This window comes from Rhinoderma darwinii, chromosome 4, assembly GCF_050947455.1.
Source record: "Rhinoderma darwinii isolate aRhiDar2 chromosome 4, aRhiDar2.hap1, whole genome shotgun sequence".
Lineage (NCBI taxonomy): Eukaryota > Metazoa > Chordata > Amphibia > Anura > Rhinodermatidae > Rhinoderma > Rhinoderma darwinii.
Window position 1 is genome coordinate 186,944,590 of NC_134690.1, and position 27,453 is coordinate 186,972,042.

Here is a 27,453-nt window from a genome sequence, read left to right on the forward strand (position 1 = left end):
CCTTAGCTTCATTAAATTACAATGAGGTTAATCCAAGTCAGAATTCGTAGTTTAAGTACCCGATTTCTGCCACAGCTTTTCTAAAAAAAATCCAAGGCATATTTTACTTATGGCAAATCCGTGCCACGTGAACATGGTCTGTAGACATGTTTATATGTTCAAAACCTCAAGCAGGGGTCGCAGCGGGCAGTGGTCGCGATTGCGACTGGGCCGCGACCCCCTCAAAGCGTCTATTGAAGCACTATAGTAACTGGGGCCTATGTTATAAAATACACTATATACACTATAGTAACGACACAAATACTTACCCTCCTTCCCGAGCACAGCGGAAGTTCTGACGTCTTCTCGCATCACGACGCTGTGCGCTGTGCATGACGTCACGACGCTGATGGTGTCGGGACATCCACTGCACCAAAGAACTGGGTAAGTGTAACATCATTACTGCCTGCTGGGGTCCTGTATCTAAGCCTGCCTTGTGGTAAGCTTAGATACATGGTCCCATAGACAGCATCACAAATGGGCTTAGATACAGGGCCCATGTGTGATACAGTCTGTTTGACCATGTATCTAAGCTTACTACAAGGCAGACAAGATTACTGTCTGCTAGGTACTTGTATCTAAGCCTAACATGTGGTAGGCTTAGATACAGGGTCCAACAGACAGTATCACACATGGGCCCTGTATCTAAGCCTACCACATGTGTTACTAATGTGTTTTTTTTGTGTTTATTTTTATTTTACAGGCTTGGTCATTGGACAATGTCGGATTCGAGGACTACTTCAATGACGGCTTTTTTAATCTTAATAAAATGGTTAATGAGGGTTGTGTGTTTTTTTTTTATTTCAATAAAATATATACTTTCTATGTCTTTTCTTTTAAACATCATTACTACCGCCTTAGTAATGGCCACTGGCTGATTGATATTGTCCATTACTAAGGCGGGGCTTAGTGTTAGCTGGTGCAGAAGCTAACACTAACCCCCATTATTACCCTGGTATCCACCGCCACCAGGGGTATCAGGAAGAGCTGGGTACGATCCAGTACCCGACCATTTGTAGTGATGGACGGGCACTGGGGCTGCTGCAGGCTGGTATTATTAGGCTGGGAAAGGCCAAAAACAGTGGCCCCTCCCACCCTGGTAATGCTCGCCTGCTGCTGCTATGTTGTATCTGCCTGGTTATCAAAAATGGAGGGGGGACCCCACATAATTTTTTTAAATGGAATAAACGTAGTGCTGTCCCCCCCTGCGGTCACCAGCTCTTACCAGTAACCTGGTGGTGGTGGGTACCAGGCTAATATTGGGGGTTAGTGTTAGCTTCTGCACTGGCTAACACTAAGCCCTGCCTTAGTTATGGACGCTGTCAATCAGGGCACTGTATCTAAGTCTATAATGTGTGATACTGACTGCTGGGGCACTGTATCTAAGTCTATCATGTTTAATATTGTCTGCTGGGCCATGTATCTATGCCTATCATTTGTGATACTGTTTGCTGGGGCCATGTATCTAAGCCTATTATGTATGATACTGTCTGCTGAGACAAGGTGGGTATGTGGGACTACCTACAGGGGACTGCATGGCACTGTCTACAAGGGGGATGTATGGCAGGGGGACTGAGTGTGGAACCATACAGGGGGATTGTGACAATATATACAGGGGGCATTGTGTGGGGAACTCCCTACACGTGTCTTTGATTAGAGCCCTGAGACATAACTTTGCTTGGGGCCCCAGAAATGCCAAATTTGCCCCTGAGGGTTAGTATAAGGATACTTACTTAGGGCCCCCCTGTATTTTAGGCTACATTCACACGAGCGTGACAGATTTATGTGCGTAAAAAAACGCACGTAAATCTGGTCATGTGCGTTGCACTCGCAAACACTTTGTTTATTTCAGTGTAATTGATCTGTGAAACACGGACAACACACGGATGTCGTCCGTGTGCTGTCCGTGGTTTTCACGCACCTATTGACTTCAATGGTCGGCTAGGTGCATGAAATACACCAATATAGGATAAGCAGTGAGTTTCACGCAACGGACACTCGCTGCCTGAAAACTCACACATGTGTAAATGGCCCCATTTTTTCAACGCACAACACACGGACGATAATCACGCTCGTCTGAATGAGCCCTAAGCCTATCATGTGTGATACTGTCTGCTGGGGCCATGTATCTAAGCCTATCATGTATGATACTGTCTGCTTGGGCCATGTATCTAAGCCTATAATGTATTATACTGTCTGCTGGGGCCCTGTATCTAAGCCTATCATGTATTATACTGTCTGCTGAGACAATGTATCCAATTCTATCCAGCGGTGCAGCTATAGAAGCCTTAGTCTTATAGATATGCTATCTCCGATATGTTAAAATGTATTCTTTTTTTTTGGGGGGGGGTAAATATATGTCTCAGGGCTTGTGCCCCTGATCTTTTAAGACCCTAGAAACGCCCCTGACCAGTGGAGTAGCTATAGGGGTCGCAGCGGTCGCAGTTGCAACCAGGCCCCTAAGCCTGGGGGGCCCACAGGGCCCCTGTTGACATACAGCGTGCTGATTAAATAAATTTTCTGTGCTGTGAAGCTGGCACCTCCTGGTTAAAGGTCACATGGTACACTTTGTGTACCAGGTGACCGTGACGTCACGTGAGGTGCGTTCCAGCCAGCGTGGAAGAGCCGGTGCGGAGTACTCCAGGTGAGATGCAGAGTCTGTATTGTAATGACAGCTCCTTGCTCCAGCATTACACCACTACATCACTACACCCTGAGCGGCTCGACGCAGGCAGGCGCGATGTAGTGATGTAATCGCGCCTGTCTGCGCCGAGTCACTCATAGCATGGACCGGAGGAGAAGGATCCTCTACCCGGTGTAGGAACGGGGATAGGTAAGTAATTGTGTTATTTTTCTATTATGCACATATGGGAGGTTATACTGTATGAAAGGCTGATATTGCGGGGGGTATTATACTTTATGGGGGGCTGATATGGCGGGGGTATTATACTGTATGGAGGGCTGATATGGTGGGGGTATTATACTGTATGGGGGCTGATATGGCGGGGGTATTATACTGTATGGGGGGCTGATATGGCGGGGGGTATTATACTGTATGGGGGGCGGATATGGTGGGGGGTATTATACTTCATAGAGGCTGATATGGCATCGGGGGCTGATAAGGCAGAGGGGCATTATAGTGCATGGGGGGCATTATACTGTATGAGGAGCTGATATTGGGGGATTATACTGTAGGGGAAGCTTATATGGGGGGGCATTATACTGTATGGGGAGCTAATATGGGGGCATTATACTGTATGGGGAACTGATATTAGGGGCATTATACTGTAGGGGGAGCTTATATGGGGGGCTGATATGGGGGGCATTATACTGTATGGGGAGCTGATATGGGGGGCATTATATTGTATGGGGAGCTAATATGGGGGGCATTATACTGTATGCGGGCTGATATGGGGGGCACTATATTGTATGTGGACAGTTATGTGGGGCATTATACTGTGAGGGCTGATATGTTATGGGGGTCATTATACTGTATGGGGCAGTTATGGTGTCATTATACTGTGTGGGGGCAGTTATGGGAGAATTATACTGTGTGGGGGCATTATACTATGGGGCTGTTGGGCAAGGCGGCTGGGCATAGGTACTCGCAGGGTCTGGTGGTGGCGGTGTTGGGGAGGGGTAGGGGGCCCAAGCTGAGTTCTTGCACCCGGGCCATGAGCCTTTAGCTACGCCCCTGCTCCTGACCACAAGTACACTGTGTAAATCAGGACAGGCTGAAGATTTGTAAATTCACAACATGACTATTATATTGCAGAATTGCTGCAGAGTTTCACAGCAGATTTCACCCTTTGCATTGCACTTGCAACAATCGTGTGACACATGCAGATTTTGGCAGGGATTTGAAGCGGATTTACAACATACTCACAGCAAAATCTGCTGCCCATGACCCCCTGTACTTTGTCTGTCAGCAGTTACTGTAGTAACTGGGACCTATGTAGTTTCCAATAGCTGAAGCTACAGGAACCACTGTTACTATAGCAACTCCATCATATAATTACCATCCTCGCTGCTAAATTGGTCGGTCCTCTTCGGCTCCAGGCACAGTGCTGGGTCCTGATGCCGTTTAGTGGCAGTAAATTGTATACTTGGCGCACAAAACGTCCTAAAACGGAATGGTGTCAGGACCCAGCACTGCGCCGGAGCTGAAGAGGGCCCTACAGGAGCTGGGAGGGTAAGTACATAGATTCTGTCTGATGAGCCACTGTATCTAAGTCTCTTGTGTGATACTGTCTAATCAGCCGCTGTATCTAAGCCTATCATGGGATACTGTCTGCTGAGTCACTGTATCTAAGCCTCTTGTGTAACACGGTCTACTGAGCCACTGTATGTAAGCCTCTCATGGGATACTGTCTACTGAGCGAATATATCTAGCCTCTCATGGGATAATGTCTGCTGAGCCACTGAATCTAAGCCTCTCATGGGATACGGTCTACTGAGCGAATATATCTAGCCTCTCATGGGATAATGTCTGCTGAGCCGCTGTATCTAAGCCTCTCGTGTGGTCTTAAATAATGAGCCACTGTGTCTAAGCCTCTCGTGTACTACTGTCTGTTGAGCTGCTGTGTCTAATCCTATCATGTTTGATACTGCCTCCTAAACTGCTGTGCTTAATCCTATCCTGTGGAATAGCTGTTTTTTGGGGGAGGCAAAACATATGTCTTGGGGCTTGTGCCCCTGATTTCTTAAGACCCTAGCATAGTCTCTAGCTGCTAGTGCTGTATCGATTGGTCACTTTAGAGACCCAGAGATGTAGGTTACGATAATGGGCAGGCTCTGCCATTGGCCATGAAAAAAAGGCGAAGGGGGCCCAGTTGAACTTTTGCACTGGGGTCCATGAGCCTTTAGCTACGCCCCTGCTAGTAGCCTAACCAATACTATTATCATAGTCTAATGATACCATGAAAATCTAAAAAGATATATCCTCAAGTGGCATATATACCATTGTGTAATCCCAATTAACCCTCAGATATATTATAACAACCTTCCCTGAAAAAAAAAACCCATAAGTCAATGTATAATATTGGTGAAGCTTAGTGGATGTTATGTTTCATATCTAATAAAGTGCAAACAACAACAAATGACCATATGAATGATCATGATTCATACATAAACTTAAAGTGACAAGAGTGCATATATCATTTGTGTGACACATTCTAATTTTTATTGTACATAGGTACATATGTATAAACATATAACCAATTTCATATAAATACACAAAAGAAGGATATAATGTGCTAGTGCTTATCAAAAAAATCAAAAAGCATATATATGCAGAATGATTATATAAAATACTCCCTGAAAAATCGCATATATTGATGTATACTATCAGTGAAGCTTAGTGAATATTGTGTTACAAAACTAATAAAGACTGTAATTATACGGGCATGTTCAGACGTGGCGGAATTGCTGTTGAATTCCGCTGCGGACAGCCATTTTTTTCCATTTGTTTCTATATCTTTTTAGGAAACTTTGTTCAGACGCTGTGGAAAATAACTGTGTGGAATTTAGGCTGCGGTGCAGAATTTTCACTTCGCAGCATGCACATTCTGATGCGGAGAAGCAGCGGATTTTCACTGCAGATTTCACCCTTTGCAATGCAAAAACTGAAAACTGCGGCAAGTCCGTGTGATATCTACAAGGTCTGAATTACCTGTCAAATATGCAAATGTTGCTCCAGATTCGTTGCGTAATTGACGCAAATTTGTAGAAAGATTTGCAGCCGAAAACTTGCCCCACTTCTGAACGTGGCCTAACAATGGGTCATCTTTTCTCTGAATCAAGACTGCAGGATAACCGGTTGAATTTGATGGATTTATATTTTTTATCCACCTAGCTATCAACCCCTATACATGTACATGTATGTACAAATATTAATCTGGAATGACTTATGGCTTATCTTAGTAATGAAATTGACAGCTCCATTATTATTAAAATGTATTGCTAGTGGCGGTTATTTCAGAATAGATATTTCCGTTTTACAACAACAATTGCTTTTCTGGTAATGAATGCTCTAAATGAGAAAGCTGCGGCAGAAAAGAAACATCTTGGGAGAAATCTGTAGCCTATGACATCTAAATTAGAGGATCATTGTTCCACAGTGGCTAGCTGTGCTCAGCCAGAATCTGCAGATCAGCAAAAACTAAAGACAATTTCTATAATTTCACATGCCCCAAAGTGCTGAAGCAAGGAAGCAATCATATATTAGGCTACATATGGATGGATGTTACAGTGTCACAAATAGACTTAAAGCCGTCATTACTTTAATTTCTAACCATTTACTTGAAATCTTACGTCTCACTTACAAAAATGCATTAAAACAAAATTAAACTAGCACTCATATCCCGTTTTTTATAAGGGGGTTAAAAAATCAAGCATGCAACCTTAATGACCAAACATAACCATTCAGCATTTTTCTCACTGGAAAAATAGCAGTACTATAGAAGAGGCCGTACTGAAAGAAGAAAAAAGGAATAAGGGAAGGCCTCCATGACTAAAATAGATGGGAGGGACACTGAGTTGGCTGGCCTATGAGAGGAAAGGGGGGGGGGACAGCAGGAGGGCTTGGGTGAGAAGGGGTGGGGATTGAAGGGGATGTACCTGTTTCCTGTTTGTGCTCTCCCTCTCTTCGCCAGGACACAGAAGCAGGAACATGTTTGTTACCCCTGCTGCGTCTGATGAGGAGGCTATGGAGCTGTTGCGGGCCGCGGCAGCCTCTCAGGGTCCTGGATGGCTCGGAGCACGAGTAGCGACGCTGCTGCAGGGACAATCGGGCGCTCCGGTCCAGGAGCAAGCAGAGTCGGCTGGAGCAAGCGGGGAGCGCTCTGTCATGCCGGTGGTCGCGGGGCTGCTGGAGCAGGCCGAGGTACAGGACCGGCGTACCAGGGGGTCGGGCAGGAGAAGAGGAGAGCCCGTTTCCCCCATGACTCAGGCCAGGGCTGGCACTCCCGGCGTGACGCGCAGCACGAGGCGCTCGCGCCCGCCCGCAAGGCTGAGTCCTGAAGACATCCCGCGGGCGCGGCGGCGCAAGAGGAGCCCATCAGTGGACCCTGCAGGCCAGACCCCAGGGCGGCCTGCCGCTGCTCTTTCGTCTGGTCCTGGGAGGAATCCCAAAACGCGGCAGCGCCCGGCGGCAGCGGCGAAGAGGACGCGGCCTTCACTTCCGGTCACATCCTCTCCTTCTTCAGCACGTGGCGGAAGGGCAACGGCGACCCTGCATGGTGATGTGCCAGCCAGAGGGTCGGCTCATGGTGTCGTCGAGGTGGAAACGACCAGAGGTCGCAGGATGAGGTCGGTGGTTGGAGTGCCAGGGACGGAACAGCTTGGAGCTGGTTCAGCGGGAAGGATGAGGCATGAACTGGACCTCGGCCAATTGGATGATGCGATGTCACCCCCCCTTTACTCAGACGAAAATCGGAATTCCCCGTGCACACATTGCCAATGCGGACAGCGCCAGAGGGAGTCCGGAGCATTGGAGGACGGTGAGCGGCGGGCCTCTCCACGTGGACATGGGGGTCCGGCTGACGGGTTCACAGCCCCTGGGCAGCCTGGTGAGTTGACACCTACGTTACCATTTCCAGCTTTATTGATGTCGGGTATCGGTGTAGAGGGTGTCGAGGCGGTGGGCGTCGCGGCGGAGTCGGGGGTCCCGTCGCTACAGGCGGGTGCGGGGGATAGTTTGGCGGAGTTAGTGGGATGTTTAAAAGTGTTAGTGGGGCGGCTAGGTGGTTCCCCTTCCCAAGAATCGTCAGGTGTGGCGCCGGCCGCGGTGTGGGGGGGCAGTGTTGGAAGCGCTCCGGTTCGTCAAAACGGTGGGGGGTTGAATGCCGGGGCAGCGGTGGCAGTGGCGGCGGCGGTTCAAACAGACTCGCCAAAGGAGGTTGATAGGGTGCGTCTTGATGATCGTGCGCGCGGGGAGGTTTATGTTTGTTATGAGGGCCCGTTAGGGGCGCATTTAAAGCAGGAGGTAAAGGAAAGGATTTGGAAGGACGAGTATGTGGAGATTTTTTCCTTGCTTCCGCTGGAGAAGTTTAATTTAGATAAGGTGAAGCGGGATGAAACAAAAAAGGATGAGGAAGAAAAGAGACGGTACAGGTTGATTCCAAAAACGTTCGTCAATTGGATGCAGGCTTTTGCAATTTTGGCGAGCGTTATTGGGGAAAAGGCGCCAGATAATTGTTCCGGCTTGTTTTGTTATTTGGATGCGGTGGGGGAGGCGCATCGGGTTTATGGGGGCCAGGCCTGGCTTCGTTACGATGAGCAGTTTCGGCAGAGGAAAGCGGTGCGGCCGAATATACGGTGGGACCATAAGGACATAGCCTTATGGTTGAAAGTGACGGCACTTTATAAGCAGGGGCAGTCCTTTCCCGGGAGCGGGAATGCAGCAGGAACTTCCGGCGGGGGTAGTCAGGCCTCAGGTTCAAAATTTGGGACGTGTTGGCAGTTCAATGAGGGGCAGTGCAAATTTGGAGCGACGTGTAAATTCAAGCATGCGTGTTCACATTGCAGCGGGCAGTCACATGGAGCGTCTAAATGTTTTAAGAAGGGTAAACGACAAGGGGGAGCCAGCGGTGCGTCTGGTTATGGGGGAGACTCCGGTGAAACTCATAAAGATGGCCCCCTTTCTAAGTAGGTACCCCAATAAGGAGGGGGCGCGGTTGATTAGTTTAGGTTTTGGTTACGGTTTCATTATTCCGCCCCCTTTGCATGAGGTCCCTTTCACGCAGCGCAACCTTAAGTCGGCATATCAGCATGCGGGGGTAGTCTCTGAAAAAATCCGGAAGGAGATTGATCTGGGCAGAATGGCGGGCCCCTTTAGCACGATCCCAGTTCCAGGTTTGGTGGTGTCACCGTTAGGGGTGGTTCCAAAACGAGAAGGTAACAAATTCCGGCTTATTCAGCATTTGTCCTTCCCGAAGGGGGCGTCGGTTAACGATGGCATTGACCAGGATCTCTGTTCTGTGGTCTACACGTCGTTTGATGCGGCGGTAGCGTTGGTACGTGGTTACGGAAGAGGGGCTCTGATGGCAAAAACTGATATTCAAGCGGCGTTTCGTTTGTTGCCGGTTCATCCGGACAGCCAGAGGTTGTTGGGATGTTATTGGGAAGGGGATTATTACATTGATCGATGCCTTCCCATGGGTTGTTCGTTGTCGTGCGCGTACTTTGAGGTGTTTAGTTCTTTTTTGGAATGGGTAGTCAGGGAGGTCGCGGGGGTGGAATCAGTTATTCACTATCTCGACGATTTCTTGTGCGTTGGCCCGTCGTGTTCGGGGGTTTGCGCAAATTTGTTGGAGACGGTCAATTGGGTGTCAAGGGAGTTCGGTGTACCCTTGGCTGTGGAAAAAACTGAGGGTCCGGTGACGACCATTTGTTTTTTGGGAATTACTATCGACTCCGTAGCAATGGAGTGCAGATTGCCGGAGGATAAGTTGGGGGATTTGCGGTTGGTAGTGGAGCGAGCGTGTCGGATTAGGAAAATTACGCTACGTGAATTGCAGTCCTTATTGGGGAAGTTGAATTTTGCCTGCCGCATCATGCCGATGGGCAGGGTTTTTTGTCGGCGGTTGGCAGCGGCGACGGCGGGGGTTCGGGAACCCCATCATTTCATTCGTCTGGCTGCAGAGCACAGGGAAGATTTACAGGTCTGGCTCCATTTTCTGGCACAGTATAATGGGCGCTCTCTTTGGATGTCCCGGGCGTTAGATAGCTTCGATTTGGAATTGTTCACTGACGCGTCTGGGGCGGTGGGGTTCGGGGCGTTCTTTAAAGGTCAATGGTGCGCGGGAAAATGGCCGGTTGCATGGGTGGAGGCGGGACTGACGCGTAACTTGGCCCTACTCGAACTGTTTCCCATCGTGGTGGCGGTCACCATTTGGGGAGACAGGTTCCGGGACAAAAAAGTGCGTTTTCATTGCGACAATTTGGGGGTGGTGATGGCTATAAATAATACTTCGGCGTCGTCCCCTCCAGTGGTTCGCTTGTTGCGTCAGTTGGTGCTTTCCTGTTTGAGTTTAAATGCATGGGTGGTGGCGGTGCATGTTCCCGGGGTAGAGAATTGTATTGCTGACGCGCTTTCTCGCTCGCAGTGGGATCGTTTCCGGCAGCTGGTCCCGGACGCGGAGTTAACAGGGGTGGACTGTCCCAGTCATCTGTGGGAGCTGGTATCCAGGCGGCAGGTGCATTGATTAAACGTTCACTGGCCAGTGCGACGTGGTCGTCGTATGCGGCTGGATGGAGGCAATGGGAGGAGTGGGTGAGATCTTTGGGAGATGTGTGCTCGGATGATGATAGGATGGTGGCCTTGCTGTTTTGGTTGGGGGATGCGTTCGCCCGGGGTTGCACGGTCGCTAAGGTTAATCGCTTCGTGGCGGCCATTGCTTTCGGTTGTAAGTTACGGGGGTTGGCAGATATCACGAAGCGGTTTTTGGTGGGCCAGGCATTGAAAGGGCTGAGACGGGGTGTAGTGGTGAGGGATAAGAGGCGTCCCGTGTCATTTCAATTGTTGTGTTCCCTGGAGGTGGTGGTGCGGCAGGTGTGTTGTTCAGAGTATGAGAGCAAGCTTTTCCGGTTGGCTTTTGCGTTAGCCTTTTTTGGAGCTTTTCGGGTAGGGGAATTGGTTTCCCCCAGTTCGGTGAGAGCGGGGGGCTTGTTGCAGGATAATGTCGATTTGTATGAAGACAGGGTGGAGATAGTGTTGCGAAGGTCCAAAACGGACCAAGGAGGGGCAGGACGTCGAGTGGTTTTGCTGGCGGTCCCAAAGAATCCGGTTTGTCCAGTGTTGTGTGTCAAGGAGTACTTGGCGGGTTTAGATCTCTCAGACGGGCCGTTGCTGCGGCACGAGGATGGCTCATTTCTGTCGCGGTATCAGTTTATTTCGGTTTTCAGAAAGTGTCTGGTGGCTAGCGGGGTGCAGGCAGAGCAATACTCGTCTCATTCTTTCCGTATAGGGGCAGCGACGGAGGCGGTGAGATGGGGTTTAGATGATGCAGGCGTGCAGCGGATAGGGCGTTGGGAGTTGGCGCGTTTCCGTTCTTATGTGCGCTTGAACATGTTGTGATATATTGATGTATAGCATGTTCCGGGTGCGTGCGTTTCCGCCTGAGTATTAATGGTACGCGGCAGCAAGAGGTGGTGCGTGTATGTTCTTCATTTGTTTTGCAGGCCGTGACTCATGCATGGTGTGGATTATGGGACATTCTTTTGTGTACTGGGGTGCCCTTCGCGCGGATGTACGGCCGGACGGTCGACAGCTCAGGATTCCGCGGGACGCGGCGGTTGTGAGGTGGATGGGTATACGGGGAATGACATGGAACAGGGTATTGCCCGAGTTTCACAATTTTGTACTGCTTGACAGGGCGCCGGAGGTACTGGTGTTGCATGTGGGAGGCAACGATTTGGGTATACGCCCTTTCCGGGAGTTGGTACGGGACGTCAAGCATGATTTGCTCTGCTTATGGGCAACTTATCCTAAATTGGTGACGGTGTGGTCTGAGAGGGTCCCTAGGAAGAACTGGCGGATGGCCCGTTCTGTGGGAAAAATTAACAAGGCTCGCATTAAGGCTAATAGGGCCATATCGAGCTTCGTGACGCGTAATGGTGGGGTTGCGGTGCGCCACTGGGATCTGGAGGCTGGGACAGGCAGCTACTGGAGAGAGGACGGTGTGCACCTCAATGAGGTGGGGATGGATATGTGGAGTCTGGCTTTGACCGATGGAATTGAGCGAGCGGTGGGAGTGTGGAGGAGCTCGCAGGCGTGAGGTGGTCAAGGCCTGTTTCGCTTTGGCGGGGGGGAGTCCTTGAAGTAGGTCGTAAAAAGTGGTGGGGGGGAATGCATCACGGGATGCACCCCCAATTTGTCGGCTTCTTAGGGTGTTACCCCTTTTGAAAGCTGGGTTATATATATTTATATATATATGGTGGTCATCTGCAAAAAGGTAATTTGGTGCTCCTGGGCCGGGTTACGGCTGGGGGTAAGGTATTTGTGGGCAGATGGCCAAAATTAAGTATCGGTGGCTTCAAGGACTTGCCCCTGTCATTCTGGTTGGTTTATAATGTTATGACCCTGATAGGGTCGCAGTGGGTTATTTGTTGTTATGATGTATCCCCTTTTTTGGGGATTCAAAAATTATGGTATTTAAAGTTATTGTTATTTAAATAATAAACGGCTGCTGTGGCCATTAAAATCCAACTCTGTTTCAGTGTCTGCTTTGGGAGGGTAGATTTACATAAGGGGAGAAGCGACTCGACTTATTTGAGTCAAGAAGAGGCCGTACTGAAAGAAGAAAAAAGGAATAAGGGAAGGCCTCCATGACTAAAATAGATGGGAGGGACACAGAGTTGGCTGGCCTATGAGAGGAAAGGGGGGGGGGGACAGCAGGAGGGCTTGGGTGAGAAGGGGTGGGGATTGAAGGGGATGTACCTGTTTCCTGTTTGTGCTCTCCCTCTCTTCGCCAGGACACAGAAGCAGGAACATGTTCCCGCCCGCCCGCCCTGATGTGGATCGGTTGACCGCGGCAAAAGGTTGCTGCGGATGGTGGTTCTTCTCGTCAAAGTTTATTTGCTTATTGACATTTGTCTTTGGGGGAGGTTAAATTTTGTCATTGCAGCTGCGGGGGGGAGTCCTTGAAGTAGGTCGTAAAAAGTGGTGGGGGGGAATGCATCACGGGATGCACCCCCAATTTGTCGGCTTCTTAGGGTGTTACCCCTTTTGAAAGCTGGGTTATATATATTTATATATATATGGTGGTCATCTGCAAAAAGGTAATTTGGTGCTCCTGGGCCGGGTTACGGCTGGGGGTAAGGTATTTGTGGGCAGATGGCCAAAATTAAGTATCGGTGGCTTCAAGGACTTGCCCCTGTCATTCTGGTTGGTTTATAATGTTATGACCCTGATAGGGTCGCAGTGGGTTATTTGTTGTTATGATGTATCCCCTTTTTTGGGGATTCAAAAATTATGGTATTTAAAGTTATTGTTATTTAAATAATAAACGGCTGCTGTGGCCATTAAAATCCAACTCTGTTTCAGTGTCTGCTTTGGGAGGGTAGATTTACATAAGGGGAGAAGCGACTCGACTTATTTGAGTCAAGATTAATCACCATTATAATCTGTTGTTGGCACATTGGGTGAATTGCACCAAGTTACAGAAACATTCCAGTTCAAAAATTAAAACTCAGCCTTTATAAACTGTTCTTTGCTCTTAACATTAAAAAAGCTTTGTTACATAGTGGATTGAAAAAAAAATTAAAGGAGTAATCTTATCTCAGTCATCTATGGCAAATCCACATGATATGCCATAAATGTCCGTTAGATGGGTCCCACCTATCTAGAATGTGGCCTCCTGACCCTCATACCATCGGTCGCTGGGCTTTGGCCACTGACTTAAGAGGTGGCTGGATTTTCCAGGAAATAGTAGAGCGCATTTTGCTACACTGTTTAGGAAACGCCCTTAAAAGTGGATAGGAGTTACGGAAAAAGCATGGGACATTGAGCTACACTTTTTTCATAGCTTCCGAGTTCCGGAAACAGTGTAGCTCACTATGTTACACTGTTTTCGTAGCTCCCGTTCACTTATATGGGAGTTCCGGAAAAAGCGTTGCAAAACCTGCACGGCTGCTTATGGAACCTCATACAGCCGTGGCTGGAGCCCATCAACAGTGTTAGAAAGTATAATATGGGTCAAGGGGCCCAGTTTTAGGCCTCATTTACACGAGCGTGTGCGTTTTGCGCACGCAAAAAACGCAGCGTTTTGCGTGCGCAAAAGGCACTTGACAGCTCCGTGTGTCATCCGTGTATGATGCGCGGCTGCGTGATTTTCGCGCAGCCACCATCATAGAGATGAGGCTAGTCGACGTCAGTCACTGTCCATGGTGCTGAAAGAGTTAACTGATCGGCAGTAACTCTTTCAGCACCCTCGACAGTGAATTCCGATCACCATATCGAGTAACCTGTTTAAAAAAAAAGAGGTTCGTACTTACCGAGAACTTCCCGGCCGTTGCCTTGGTGACGCGTTCTTGGTGACTCGTCCTTGGTGACGCGCCTCTCTTGATATCTGGCCCCACCTCCCTGGATGACGCGGCAATCCATGTGACCGCTGCAGCCTGTGCTTGGCTTGTGATTGGCTGCAGCTGTCACTTGGACTGAATTGTCATCCCGGGAGGTCAGACTGGAGGAAGAAGCCGGGAGTTATCGGTAAGTCAGAACTTTTTTATTTTTTTTACACGTTCACGTATATTGGAATCGGAAGTCACTGTCCAGGGTGCTGAACCAGTTTAAACTCTTTCAGCACCCTGCACAGTGACTGTCTACTGCCGGGTTCGGTCAAAACGAGTTCGGCCGAACCCGGTAAAGTTAGTTTCGCTCATGTCTAAGACACTCCGTTCGGATGTTTGTAAACAGAAAAGCACGTGGTGCTTTTCTGTTTACATTCAGTTTGACAGCTCTTGCGCGAATCACGCAGTTCGCACGGAAGTGCTTCCGTGCGGCCTTCGTGGTTTTCACGCACCCATTGACTTCAATGGGTGCGTGATGCGCGAAAAACGCACGATTATAGAACATGTCGTGAGTTTTACGCAACGCACTCACGCTGCGCAAAATTCACGCATCGTCTGCACTGCCCCATAGAGTAATATAGGTGCGTACGACACGCGTGAAAAGCACGCGCGTATATTACGCTCGTGTAAATGAGGCCTTAGAGAAAGGTGCGGGTCCCTAAGGTGGGTTTTGCATCTATTAGACAAAAATGGCATATCCTGTGGATATGCCTTGAAGGAACAGTGTCACGAAAAAATTTTTTTTTACATCAGTTTGATTTTAGTGTTTTATTAAAAACTTTTATATTTATTTGTGTGTTTGTGTTTTACTTTTTTTTATTTTTGAAGTTTTTCTTCTCTATGGGGGCTGCCATTTTTTTTTCCATTTCTGTATGTGTCGATTAACGACACATACAGACATAGAATACGGCACATACAGTCCCATAGTGAATGCGAACGGGGCCCGTTCCATCCACTATGCTGTACGCCGTCTGTGTGGGAACGGCGCATGCGCCGCTCCCACACAGTCCAAGTTGAACTGTGCGACGTCCGGCGCCATTTTCCTGTGGACCGGAAGTCGCGGCCGGACAGTAAGATTACTACTTCCGGTCGCGGCTTCCGGACTTGTGCACTTGGAGCGGGAGGTAGCAGACAGAGCGGACGGACCGGAGGGAGCGGCGGCGGCTGGAGCAGGTAAGTTATTTCTGTGTATGTAAGTGTTTTACTGTGTGTTTACTAGTGTATGTAAACCTACTACACTGTGTGTTAGCTCAAAAATGGCGACACACAGTGTAGGAGGTTTGACCGTTCAATCCCCTCGTTTCTCCCATCACTAGCCAGGATAAAGGAGGGCGGGATTCTGAGAGCTCACTAGAGCGAGTGCGTTTTCTCAAATTTTGCAGCATAAAGCAATGTGGTTGCTTTACCACATGCAATGCTGCAATTTTGGGAATTGCTCCATCTAGTGACCAGCACTTGGAAATATTATAAATTAGAATCTAATTTATAATATTTCCTGACTCGTGTAAAAAATTAAAAAAATTAGAACAATGTTTAATCACCTATACACTAATTGTTTAACTAAAAAAAAAATACATTTTTTTCTAGCGTCACATTCCCTTTAATTGTACGAGATGGGAAAACCCTTTTAAGTCCATTACTTACAAACCCTAATTAATCCAGAGGAAGATAAAAAAACACTCATTCCTTACTGCTCCATACTGGCAATCGGACAGATCCCTGGATTCATATTCTACATTAATACCAGTAAACAGGTATATTTTGTTTCTCAAGTAAGCAACACAGTCATTACCAAATCTAGTAAGAACATGTTCAATATCTTTTGAATTTAAATATGTGGAAAAAATGTGTACAGGATTTTTGTACAACGTTTATGACAGGTGAGCACAGACGTACAAACATTACAATTAAAACATTGGGTACCAAACGGACTATATATCACCTAATCATAAAATCTTTATTGTAAGGGTATGTTCACACGGCCTATTTTCAGACGTAATTCGGGCATTTTACGCCTCAAATTACGCCTGAAAAAACGTGCCTAATACGCCTACAAACATCTGCCCATTGCTTTCAATGGGAATTACGATGTTCTATTCCCACAAGCATTTATTTTACGCGTCGCTGTCAAAATACGGCACAAAAAAAAAAAGCAAGCGAAAAAGAAGTGCATGTCACTTCTTGGGACGTTTTTGGAGCAGTTTTTCATTGCCTTTATGGAAAACAGCTCCAAAAACGGCCGTTAAAAACGCGGTGAAAAACGCTGTGAAAATCGTGTGTGGCTACAAAAATGTCTGAAAATCAGGAGCTGTTTTCACATGAAAACAGCTCCGTATTTTCAGACATTTTTCGTCACTACGTGTGAACATACCCTTAGGGTATGTGCACACGACCTATTTTCAGACGTAATGGAAGCGTTTTACGCCTCGATTTACGCCTGAAAAGACGGCTCCAATACGTCAGCAAACATCTGCTCATTGCTTGCAATGGGTCGTATGATGTTCTGTGCAGACGAGCTGTCATTTTACGCGTCTCTGTCAAAAATTACACCCGCATCAAAGAAGTGCAGGACACTTCTTGGGATGTATTTGGAGCCGTTTTTCATTGACTCCAATGAAGAACAGCTCCAATTACGTCCGTAAAAGATGCCGCGAAAAACGCGTGCACTTGTAAAAACGTCTGAAATTCAGGAGCTTTTTTCACCTGGAAACAGCGACGTAATTTCAGACGTATTTTGTGTTGCCGTGTGAACATACCCTAAGTGTCAAACCACTCAGAACACAATGCACTTTCTGTACCATCGACCTTTAGGGTTAAACACTTGGTTTATCAGATCTAGTGGCTTTTCCTCATCAGATTATAGTTCAATGGCTGTTGAAAACATGGTACTTATCAGAATGCAAATCACCACAGCAAACACTGACATTGAGACAGCAAGGAATACTGGGAGATTTAAGCTCTGAAGTCTGCGAATGCAACTCTATAATTTAACTGTCTGTTGCAGATACAATACTGATTGGATATACTGAACAGGCCATACTTACTCATAAGTGCAGGTACACACACCACTTCCCAGCAGGATGCAGATAAACAAAAATGCTACGTAGAGGGAGATTACACAGATGCAATATACTGATGAACAGCTATTCACACGCCTACTATTCAAGAGGGGGGGGGGGTGGCTGCTTAGTATTAATATTGCACACAGATATAGCTTTTAAAAGTGTGCCAGTCACACGGTTAGGGTATGTGCACACACACTAATTACGTCCGTAATTGACGGACGTATTTCGGCCGCAAGTCCCGGACCGAACACAGTGCAAGGAGCCGGGCTCCTAGCATCATACTTATGTACGACGCTAGGAGTCCCTGCCTTGCTGCAGGACAACTGTCCCGTAGTATAATCATGTTTACAGTACGGGACAGTTGTCCTGCAGAGAGGCAGGGACTCCTAGCATCGTACATAACTATGATGCTAGGAGCCCGGCTCCCTGCACTGTGTTCGGTCCGGGACTTGCGGCCGAAATACGTCCGTCAATTACGGACGTAATTAGTGCGTGTGCACATACCCTTACATGTAGTGAATCATGCTGGCATGCAGCCTATTAGTCACACCCATACTATTAGACCAGGTGGGCTTCCCAGCACATTATAAGTGTACCACACAAAGTACTGACACACTATTCTCCCCCAGCATTACAATGCCTGACTGCATCCTGAAAATATATTCATGATAAACATGTTGGTATTAGTTGATATTTTGGCCAAAAGACGGAAGCTCGCAACCCATGTCAAGGGTCCCTATCGTATTGCGAGTCCCTACACTCCTATTACAAACAAATCACTTAAAAAGAAAGTCTAGACATTTATCGTTTATCATGGATATCTTTTCAGGATGAAGCTGGGCCTTGTAGTGCTGGGGGAGAATAGTATTTCAGTACATTATGTGGTGCAATTGGATGGTGCTTGGAAGCCCACCTGGTCTAATAGTATGGGCATGACTAATAGGCTGTATGCCAGCATGCTGCACTACATTTAACCGTGTGTCTGGCATACTCTTAAAAGCTATATCTGGGTGCAATGTTAATACCAAGCAGCCACCCCAGTCTTGAATAGTAGGCGGGTAAGTGGGTGTTCATCAGTATATTGCACCTGTGTAATCTCCCTCTATGTAGCATTTATGTTTATCTGCATCCTGCTGGGAACTGGTGTGTGTACCTGCCCTCATGAGTAAGTATGGCCTGTTCAGTGATTTTAAATGAATATAGTTCTTTTTAAGTGATTTGATTGGATATACTGTTCCAATTATGACCAGGAACTGCCACAGAAAGGAATAACTCTGTAAATGTCTACATTTTATTGTTCTGTTTATAGACTTATTATATATAGACTATATTATTTTAATATATTTCCATACTAACAGTATATATAAAAATATATATAAAGCATAAGAACTTGCAGCACTCCAATATAGTATTCAATTCAAAACCAGTGGTTTATTCATCCACATCAATTTTGAATTGAATACTATATTGCTGCAATTTCTTCTGCTTTGTACATGCAGACCCGGGATCAGAGCTTTATTTGCCTGGCACCCGCTACACGTGTTTGTTTCTTGGAGGTGCTGTAACTACATATATAATGAACAACATCTACTTTGGTAATGATGTGGATCTTTTCTGTTATTCCTCGAAACACATTTGGAAAATACTTTATAATCATATCAATGAGTTGGATAACGTTCACAATGTACCAAGATAATACTTACAATTGTATCATAAGAATACTCAATAAAACTGTTTGCATTCTGTTAAAGACACCTACTGGGTGGTATCACGTTACTCAAGTGAATTTTGGGTTAGTATAAAAATCTCTAAGGCACATTTCACACCACAGGCAGTACAGATTACATGTGCTCATCCCCTTGAGATTAGATGATCTATTTTAAAGGCAGCAAAAGCCTCTTCATAGTATGCGTGGACAGGAAGAAGCTGTGCAATAGTGATAGTTAGCATTAGTTGATTTAGTCTATCTCAGCACAAAAATGTCTAAGACCCGGCAATGGATTATCCTAGAAGAATAACATCATTAGTATGAATGTGTGTAAACCATGTGTCACTATCATTACATTTTTATTTGAATGCCCCGTTTACAATGCTTAGTTTAATACTATATTGTAATAGGGTCCTCAGCTTTGCTTCTTTCATACAGAGATAGTTGCTCCTTATGCACAGATTTATTGAATACATAATATATTGCAGTGAAATCTGTCCAGTTTCCATGCTGCACGTTACTCACACAATAAAGGAGAGGAGACTGAATGCATTCTCTGTCACCTGAGCTCCCACAGAAAGTATTGTAGTCTCGTTTTGCGCCTTTTATTAATTCCAATAGGAACTTTGTGACAAATTCTCCTGTACTGTCTGCTGTACTGATCTTCTCTTCTTCATTATGTGAGCAAAATGTTATATGGACATTGGAAATTGTGCAGTGTAATATCTGGAGATGACAGGAAAGCTATCCAGCATAGTGAGTGCTACTATGTATAATGTCTTTGTTTAGCACACTGGGGCCCCATGCAAACGAACATAGTTTTCATCCGTATTTACCGAATCCAGAACTACGGATGAAATTGCGGACCCATTCATTTCTATTAGCCACAAACACCTTTGTGTATATTAACGGATGTGTGTCCGAGTTGCTGAAATGATCCGCAAAATATAGAAGATGTCCTATTCTCGTACGCAATTGCAGCATGGACTCGCCCATAGAAGTCTATCGGCGCTTCTGCAATAGCAAATGGCTACGGATGTGTGCATCCGTATTTGTGGATCCGTACTTGCGGACAGTGTATCAGGCCTTAAGAAGTTGTTCCTTGCCTTTCCCCTTAACCTAAAGCTTTGTTTTGGTTATTCTTATGTTTATTCAAATACAAAATGTTCGCTAAAATAAACATAACACATGTTATGAACCAATACTACAGTATAAGTTACCCTACACAGAGGCCAATGGTAAACAAAGAGCAAAAGGACAGCAGTACCAACAGGAATAAAAAAAAAATGGCCTGCGTAAAACATAAGCATTAAATATTTAATATAAATGTCTCGTCTGGTGATTAAAAGCTAGTTTGGCATGTAAAAAAATCTGAAACATAATTTAACAAAGTGAGGGAAAACTTAGAAGAGGAAAACTTAAAAACAAAAAAGGGTAGAAGGGGGAAACGCTCTGTTGTCACCAACAGTCAAGAGTATACACAGAGGGGGCAGAAGCTTCAGATCATTAAAGCAGAATATTACTGGGAATTCACAAAACTCCACCAGTACTACCAAGAGTATAGAAATGTGTTGTGTTTACCCCGCAGAGAGGCAATATGATCCTCCATTCGTTTCTCCTCCTAAATTTTCTGAACCCATAGGAATAAAGTAGGTGGATCAACTTATCTGCCCTTCAACCTAACATTCCTGATCCCGTTAAAATTGGCTCCAAGACTATGTGCAGCTTTGGTGTCGCTATTTTGCTTTAAAATTCCAATTATTTTCTAATAAAATAGTAAGAAATGAGAGGAATATGGAGGTACAGTAGGGGCCATGCACATCTATGGGTATCTGTTACAAAACAGAGCTGTAATATGGCCATGTGCATGAGGCCTTAGATCAATTAGTGAATACAACTTTATACCACACTTCAGATGTCCATTTTTTTGTCTATTTCCTTTTTTCAGTTTTGACTTTTTGACATATGGTTTTAGACTCATAGTATGGATTTGTCTTCTTAGGGTATGTGCACACACACTAATTACGTCCGTAATTGACGGACGTATTTCGGCCGCAAGTCCCGGACCGAACACAGTGCAGGGAGCCGGGCTCCTAGCATCATACTTATGTACGATGCTAGGAGTCCCTGCCTCGCTGCAGGACAACTGTCCCGTACTGTAATCATGTTTTCAGTACGGGACAGTAGTTCCACGGAGAGGCAGGGACTCCTAGCATCGTACATAAGTATGATGCTAGGAGCCCGGCTCCCTGCACTGTGTTCGGTCTGGGACTTGCGGCCGAAATACGTCCGTCAATTACGGACGTAATTAGTGTGTGTGCACATACCCTTACAGTGAAGGATGGATAGAAGCAAGCAAGAGCAGAGATAAAGATGAGGTATTAAGTACTGTTCATGTTCTAGTGACAGTTTGGGAGGTCTGCCAAGTCTTGTAAGGTTGTTTTGAGTCTCATTTTCTCTAAATCTGGTAGTAATATTTTAAATACCAATACTGGAATAATCTGTAAATAAATATGATTCCTGCATTTTTTTCTGAAATGAAATGAAGACTCAATGGTTATAGTGATATAGTGAAATCTACTATTTTGCTGTACAATTATAGTTCAATAGGATGCAGAAAAATTACATTTAATAAAAACGACATCTTTTCTTAGTACAGAAACCAGTAAATAATGAGCTGAATAGCAGCATAGTTTGTTACTATGAGGGTACTCGCCATGTCTGTGGGGGTACTTGTACTGTCCTAATACTGTGCTTGTAATAGGTGCAGCACAATGCATGATCATACAGTACCTAATTTGTCATTTGTTTTAATAGGGGATACCTGGCTTACAAACATTGATAAACACTGTGTTATAAGTCTAGATCAGAAAATGTTTAATAGTGTACAACCCCTTTACATCTCACTGTTTAGAAGATTGATCTTTAGAAGGTTTCAAAAGAAAGAATTGCAAACCTTTATCAAAGATTTTATAATCCAATCATACAACGCAAGCTGAAAAATACAGTGTTTTTCTTGTTTGCTGACTGGTTATTCGCACATCTGCTCAAGGAAGCATAGCCGGTAGAAATATCAGCTAGTGGATTAATTTGACCCATTCTGAGTCAAGAGTTGTTAGAGGGCGTATGTGAAACTACAGAAGCGTAAAGTAAGATAGTGACAAGAAAACTCATCCAGGCACTTCAATATAGAGGCAAAAGTTTATTACAGTATTTCTTCATTCTAGAGTGCTGGATGATGAGAACAGAGAGTTATTAAAGTTTGGTTCAGTAGGATAAGGCCAGAGATTGACAAGGTTAGGGGCACTCCAGGAGTCAATTTGACATTTTTAGTGACCTGCCATTAAGAATTTTCATAAACATCAATAGAAATTACCCCAAAATATTAGGCACCAACAGAAAATTTCTACATGCATTAGTTAACCTGCTCCTGAGATGTATTTATCAAAGGAATACATATTGCTCCTTCGAGCAATTATAAAACTGCAATATGCATGAGATTGCTATATAATGAACTATCAAGACTGTACCAGTCTGAAAACTGGTGGTATGTATATTATAGTATATTATAGTATACTATTATTGCAGTGTCAAAATAAACAATAATGATAATTTGTTAAAATATAAAATCTAAATTTATATTTGCAAACAAACAAAACAGTATGGAAATATTTGAAGAATTAATTTACATAAAAAGTTAGCAACATTGTAAGCACATTGTATCACTTATTTTGTATTGATCAAGAGTTCCATGCTTCATAGTCCGAAAAACGGGATTCACGATGCTTCAATGCAGAAATCTCTCAGAAATTCCCTGCTGACTCAATGGGGGGGGGGGGGGGGGGGATTAATTAAGACTAACGTTTCATATGCCAGTCTTAATATAAAGAGTACTCAAGTTAAATGTGCCTAATTTATTACGAGGCATAGATTACTGCTATCATTTACGCTATAATTTATATTATAGTGAATTGTCGGACCATGGGTGGCCCCTCTCACTACAATTAAGCAGCACCCATTTTTTTAAGTTGTCATTTTTTGGGGAAAACTGTCATAGAGTGCTTCATAAATTCCTCCCATAATCTGTACAAAGTTTTCTCTGCTGATTTGTATTCTAGGAAGTGTCATCTGTACATCAGAAATTGTAAAGTTATCTGAAAACGTATTCTCACACTGCATTAGAGCAGCTTTGGTAAAGTGTTTAGGATATGACTGATAATAAGCTTGCTGACTGTTCCATTTAACAGCCAGCTAAATTGTGAACGCAGCTCGGGAATATAAAACAGTCTATAAACTTGGATCTGTAGTTACTGTTTAGATAGATTATGTGTATACATTTTTAAAAGTGTGTTCAATACAGTTTATGTTCACCAAAAATAATAGATAATATTGTCTACAAATGTCCCTTACAGTCATTTAAGTACACCACACCCCAAAAAACCCATAATCTGGTTATGAATTTAAAAGGCTTCTTTATGTTTAAAACTTTATGCTGGTGTTAGAGGGCGAATATGGATGCAACGCCATCTAGATCAACTTCTACTGAGGCCAATGGTAAATATGGTCCTATATAATTGGTAACAACTAGGAATGTGTAATTCAAATTCATATTAAAGATAATATAAATATTTCAGAACATTTGATCATATTTTGAATATAAAATAATGTACATTTAAAAACGCATGCTTACCTTTGCCTTTTCCCTCGTTGACCCTTTTCCCAGGATAGACATTTTCGCACCAGTTTCTTCTTGCAATCTTTTTAAAGAATTTCCTCTCGGTCCAAGTAACTTACCCACAAAATTAAACTAAAAAAACAAAGATAAAAATAGATTTCAGAAGTGCAGATTAATTTGTGTATTATGTTGCAATTACAAGAAGCAAATTGTCATGACGTTGATTAAATAAAATTTCTGCCTAATAGGAAAACAGTATATTATACACCTATATATATTCTGAGCATCGCTTAAAAAGCAAAACACAAAAACCTCCCACAAGTAAACCCAAAAAACGGACATGTAAGAATGTCTGACGAAGGCTGCGAAACGCGCGTCGAGGTGTTTCTCTCTGTTTCTCACTGAGATCATTGACAGCCATCATGCCAGCCACAGGTAATGGAGACTATCCCATGTTCATTATTTAACATGTGCACAGAGCCACATATATATCACTGTATAGATTGTGGATTGTGCTAGGGGTAATTTGGACAGGGGCATATTGTATGTTTTCTCTGTATCTCTGTTTCACCTGTTGTATACTATACATCATTATACTTATATGGCTATGGTGGCGTCTTTGATGGTCCCAGAGTTACTATTTTAAGTATGTTTTAATCATTTTTATGTATATTTGTTTGGGTTCTGAGGGTATCAATATTTATGGAGTAATAAAATATTTATTTTTGGACAAACACATGTCTAAGATTTATTTGTCGGTACGTGCATCTGAGACCTATATAGGTTTTCTGTATTTGGATTATGTCTTGTGCTTATATTTATGCCCAAAAGGTATTATAGGTGCTAAAGTAAGAATGTTATAAAAAAACAGACATGTAAAAATGTTATAAGAAAACAGATATGTACGAATGTTATAAGAAAACAGACATGTACGAATGTTATAAGAAAACAGACATGTAAGAATGTTATAAGAAAACGGACACACACTTTGTGAAACTCACAGACAGTCTGCACGGCCTCATAGACTAACATAGGTCCGTGTGAGGCGCGTGAAAATCACGCGCGTTGCACGGACCTATTATACGTTCGTCTGAATAAGCCCTAAGAATGTTATAAGAAAACAGACATGTAAGAATGTTATAAGAAAACAGACATGTAAGAATGTTATAAGAAAACAGACATGTAAGAATGTTATAAGAAAACAGACATGTAAGAATGTTATAAGAAAACAGACATGTACGAATGTTATAAGAAAACAGACATGTAAGAATGTTATAAGAAAAACAGACATGTAAGAATGTTATAATAAAACAGACATGTGCTAGGGCTCCGTTCCGACGTTCCGCCGGAGCTTTCCGTCGAAATGGAACCCTGACAGACACAAATGGAATCCAATGGTTTCCATTTCCATCACCATTGATTTCAATGGTGACGGATCCGGTGCCGTTGGGCAAGGATTCCATTGTTTTGACGGAATCAATAGCATAGTCGTTTTGAACAAAGCCCTACAGTTTTTGCAACTATGAACTCTTAGTTATGCTTAGGAGACTGTCCAATTGAGATGTAATCTTTGGTTGGTAATTGGATCGTCTGCAGACTTTTAGCTACTCCACCTGTTTAAGCCATCTCTTGACTACTGGTTTGTTCCTGTTGAAAAGCTTATTAAACAAGCTTTTATACAAAAAATATCAAGATAATGTCGAATGAAGGCTACATGTCTGACTCTTTTATAAGACAGATTTTTTTTAAAGAAAACAATGATAGTCTGTGACTATATACATGTCCAGAATAGCATATCAGTGGTGGTCAATATCTGTGAGATCCCTAGTATGTAATTTAGAATAATGTCATATGGATTCATTAAAGGATAACTAAACTTTCAACAAACTTCTGACATGTCATAATAAAATGTCAGAAGTTTTGATTGGTGGGGATCTGAGCACTGAGACCCCTACCGATCACTAAAACGAAGTGGCCGAAAAAATAGAAAGTCTATGAGCCTGTACACTGTTACATCTCAGTACTCGGACCCCCAGCGATCAAAACTTCTGACATGTCACTATGACATGTCAGAAGTTTGTTGAAAGTTTAGTTACACTTTAGTCTCTCTACTAGAGAATCCTTCAAGAAAATATCTGGTCATCAGTCTGTGATCTGAAGCTCAAGTGCTACTGGGTTATGCAGCAGGAAAAAGGTCCAAAGTCCTCCATTAAATGGCTAAAAAGTGTACTGAATTAAGGTAATTGTGCAAAGAAGAGCAAGCTATAGTTCCTACACAATGATGGAATGGTTTGATTGCAGTTGTTGCTGTTAAATCTGGTACAACCAGGTGTCAAGTTTAAGAGGGCAATTACTTTTTCATACAGGACAAGTGGATTATTTTTTACCTTCAATAAATAAATAATCATTTATAAACTGTATTTTTTTATTTTTACTCATATATTACATTTCTATTAATTATGTGGAAACAATTAAAGGGGCTTTCTGCTGATTTACATTTATGTCCCTGGAACGAGGGTCCCTTGACCCCCACTGTGCAGCAAAAAAAGATCCTGAGACGACAGCCTGAGGCTTCAGCTGCATCTGTAATGCTCATAGACTTTATGGAAAGAGCAGTATGAATGCATGCCCATCTGCCTCCTGATTTTCCTCCATGTTTTGGCTGCCAGGGAACCCAGAAGAGTTTCATCTTGTATTTCAGAACTGAATGAGAGATAGTGTGAGCAAAGATTGGATTGGTTGCCACAGGAGTCACTACTACGTTTTGCACTAGAGTTTATACATAACCTCAGTGTTTTCCTGATAAGATTTATATTGCAACATATTGTGCTTAAAATTCACTTAAACATTCTTAGAAAAGGTGTAGTATTATTCCCCTGTCTGAATAGAATCAAATTAAAGTAATCAGTAAACGCTATAAAAACACCTTTCAGATACCCTGGCCGCCACACTGAAGAAAATGTTCCAAAAATAAAACATTAACCCCTTCCCGCCACAGCCCTTTTTCAGATTTTCATTTTCGTTTTTTCCTCATCACCTTACAAAAGCCATAACGTCTTTATTTTTCCATAGATATAGTCCTATGAGGGCTTGATGTTTGCAGGACGAGTTGTAGTTTCTCGTAGCACCATTTCTTTTGCCATATAATGTACTAGGAAACTGGGAAAAAAATATTTGTGGGGTAGAAAATGAAAAAAACAGCGATTCCTCCGGTTTTTTTTGCGCGCCGTTTTTACGGAATTCACTGTGCAATTAAAACAACATGTTAATTTTATTCTGTGGGTCAATACGATTACGGCAATACCAAATATATATAGTTTTTTCTATATTCTACTACTTTTGCAAGTAAAAACCTAAGTGTAAAAAAGAACATTTATTTTGTGTCGCCAAATGCCGAGAGCCATAACTTTTTTTATTTTTCCGTCGATTAAGTGGTATGAGGGCTTATTTTTTGCGGGATAAGCTGTAGATTTTAATAATACCATTTCGGTTTTGATCACTTTTTATTTGATTTTTTTGTGGGAGATTAGGTGACCAAAAAATAGAGATTCTGGCGTTTACAATTTTTTTTTTTACAGCGTTCACCATGCGGGTTAAATAATGATATATTGTAATAGTTCAGACTTTTACGGACGCGGCGATACCAATTATGTTTATTTATTTTCTTTACTATGCTCTAGGGGTAAAATGGGAAAAGGTTTTTTTTTTTTAACTTTCAATTTATTTTAATTTTTTTCTTACAAAGAAAAAACTTTATTTATCTCATTTTTACATTTTTATTAGTCCCCCGAGGGGACTTCAACCAGCGATCGTGGGATCGCTTGCACAATATACTGCAATACTAATGTATTGCAGTATATCGTGATTATGACAGGCATCTATTAAGCCCTTCATTA

The 27,453-nt window shown here is 43.8% G+C and overlaps 1 protein-coding gene across 4 annotated transcripts in view; it reads right to left on the bottom strand.

Moving 5' to 3' along the window:
• Nucleotides 1-27,453, bottom strand: part of KHDRBS2 (KH RNA binding domain containing, signal transduction associated 2) — a 374,758-nt gene that overhangs the window by 182,058 nt on the left and 165,247 nt on the right. For all 4 annotated transcript variants that reach the window (XR_012883163.1, XR_012883161.1, XR_012883162.1 and 1 more), the window contains exon 3: nt 23,573-23,689. Coding sequence is in view for 1 of the 4 variants with exons in the window: in XM_075861986.1 (XP_075718101.1) it covers nt 23,573-23,689 (117 nt within the window). In the remaining 3 variants the exon portion in view is untranslated. The remainder of the gene's footprint in view (nt 1-23,572; nt 23,690-27,453) is intronic.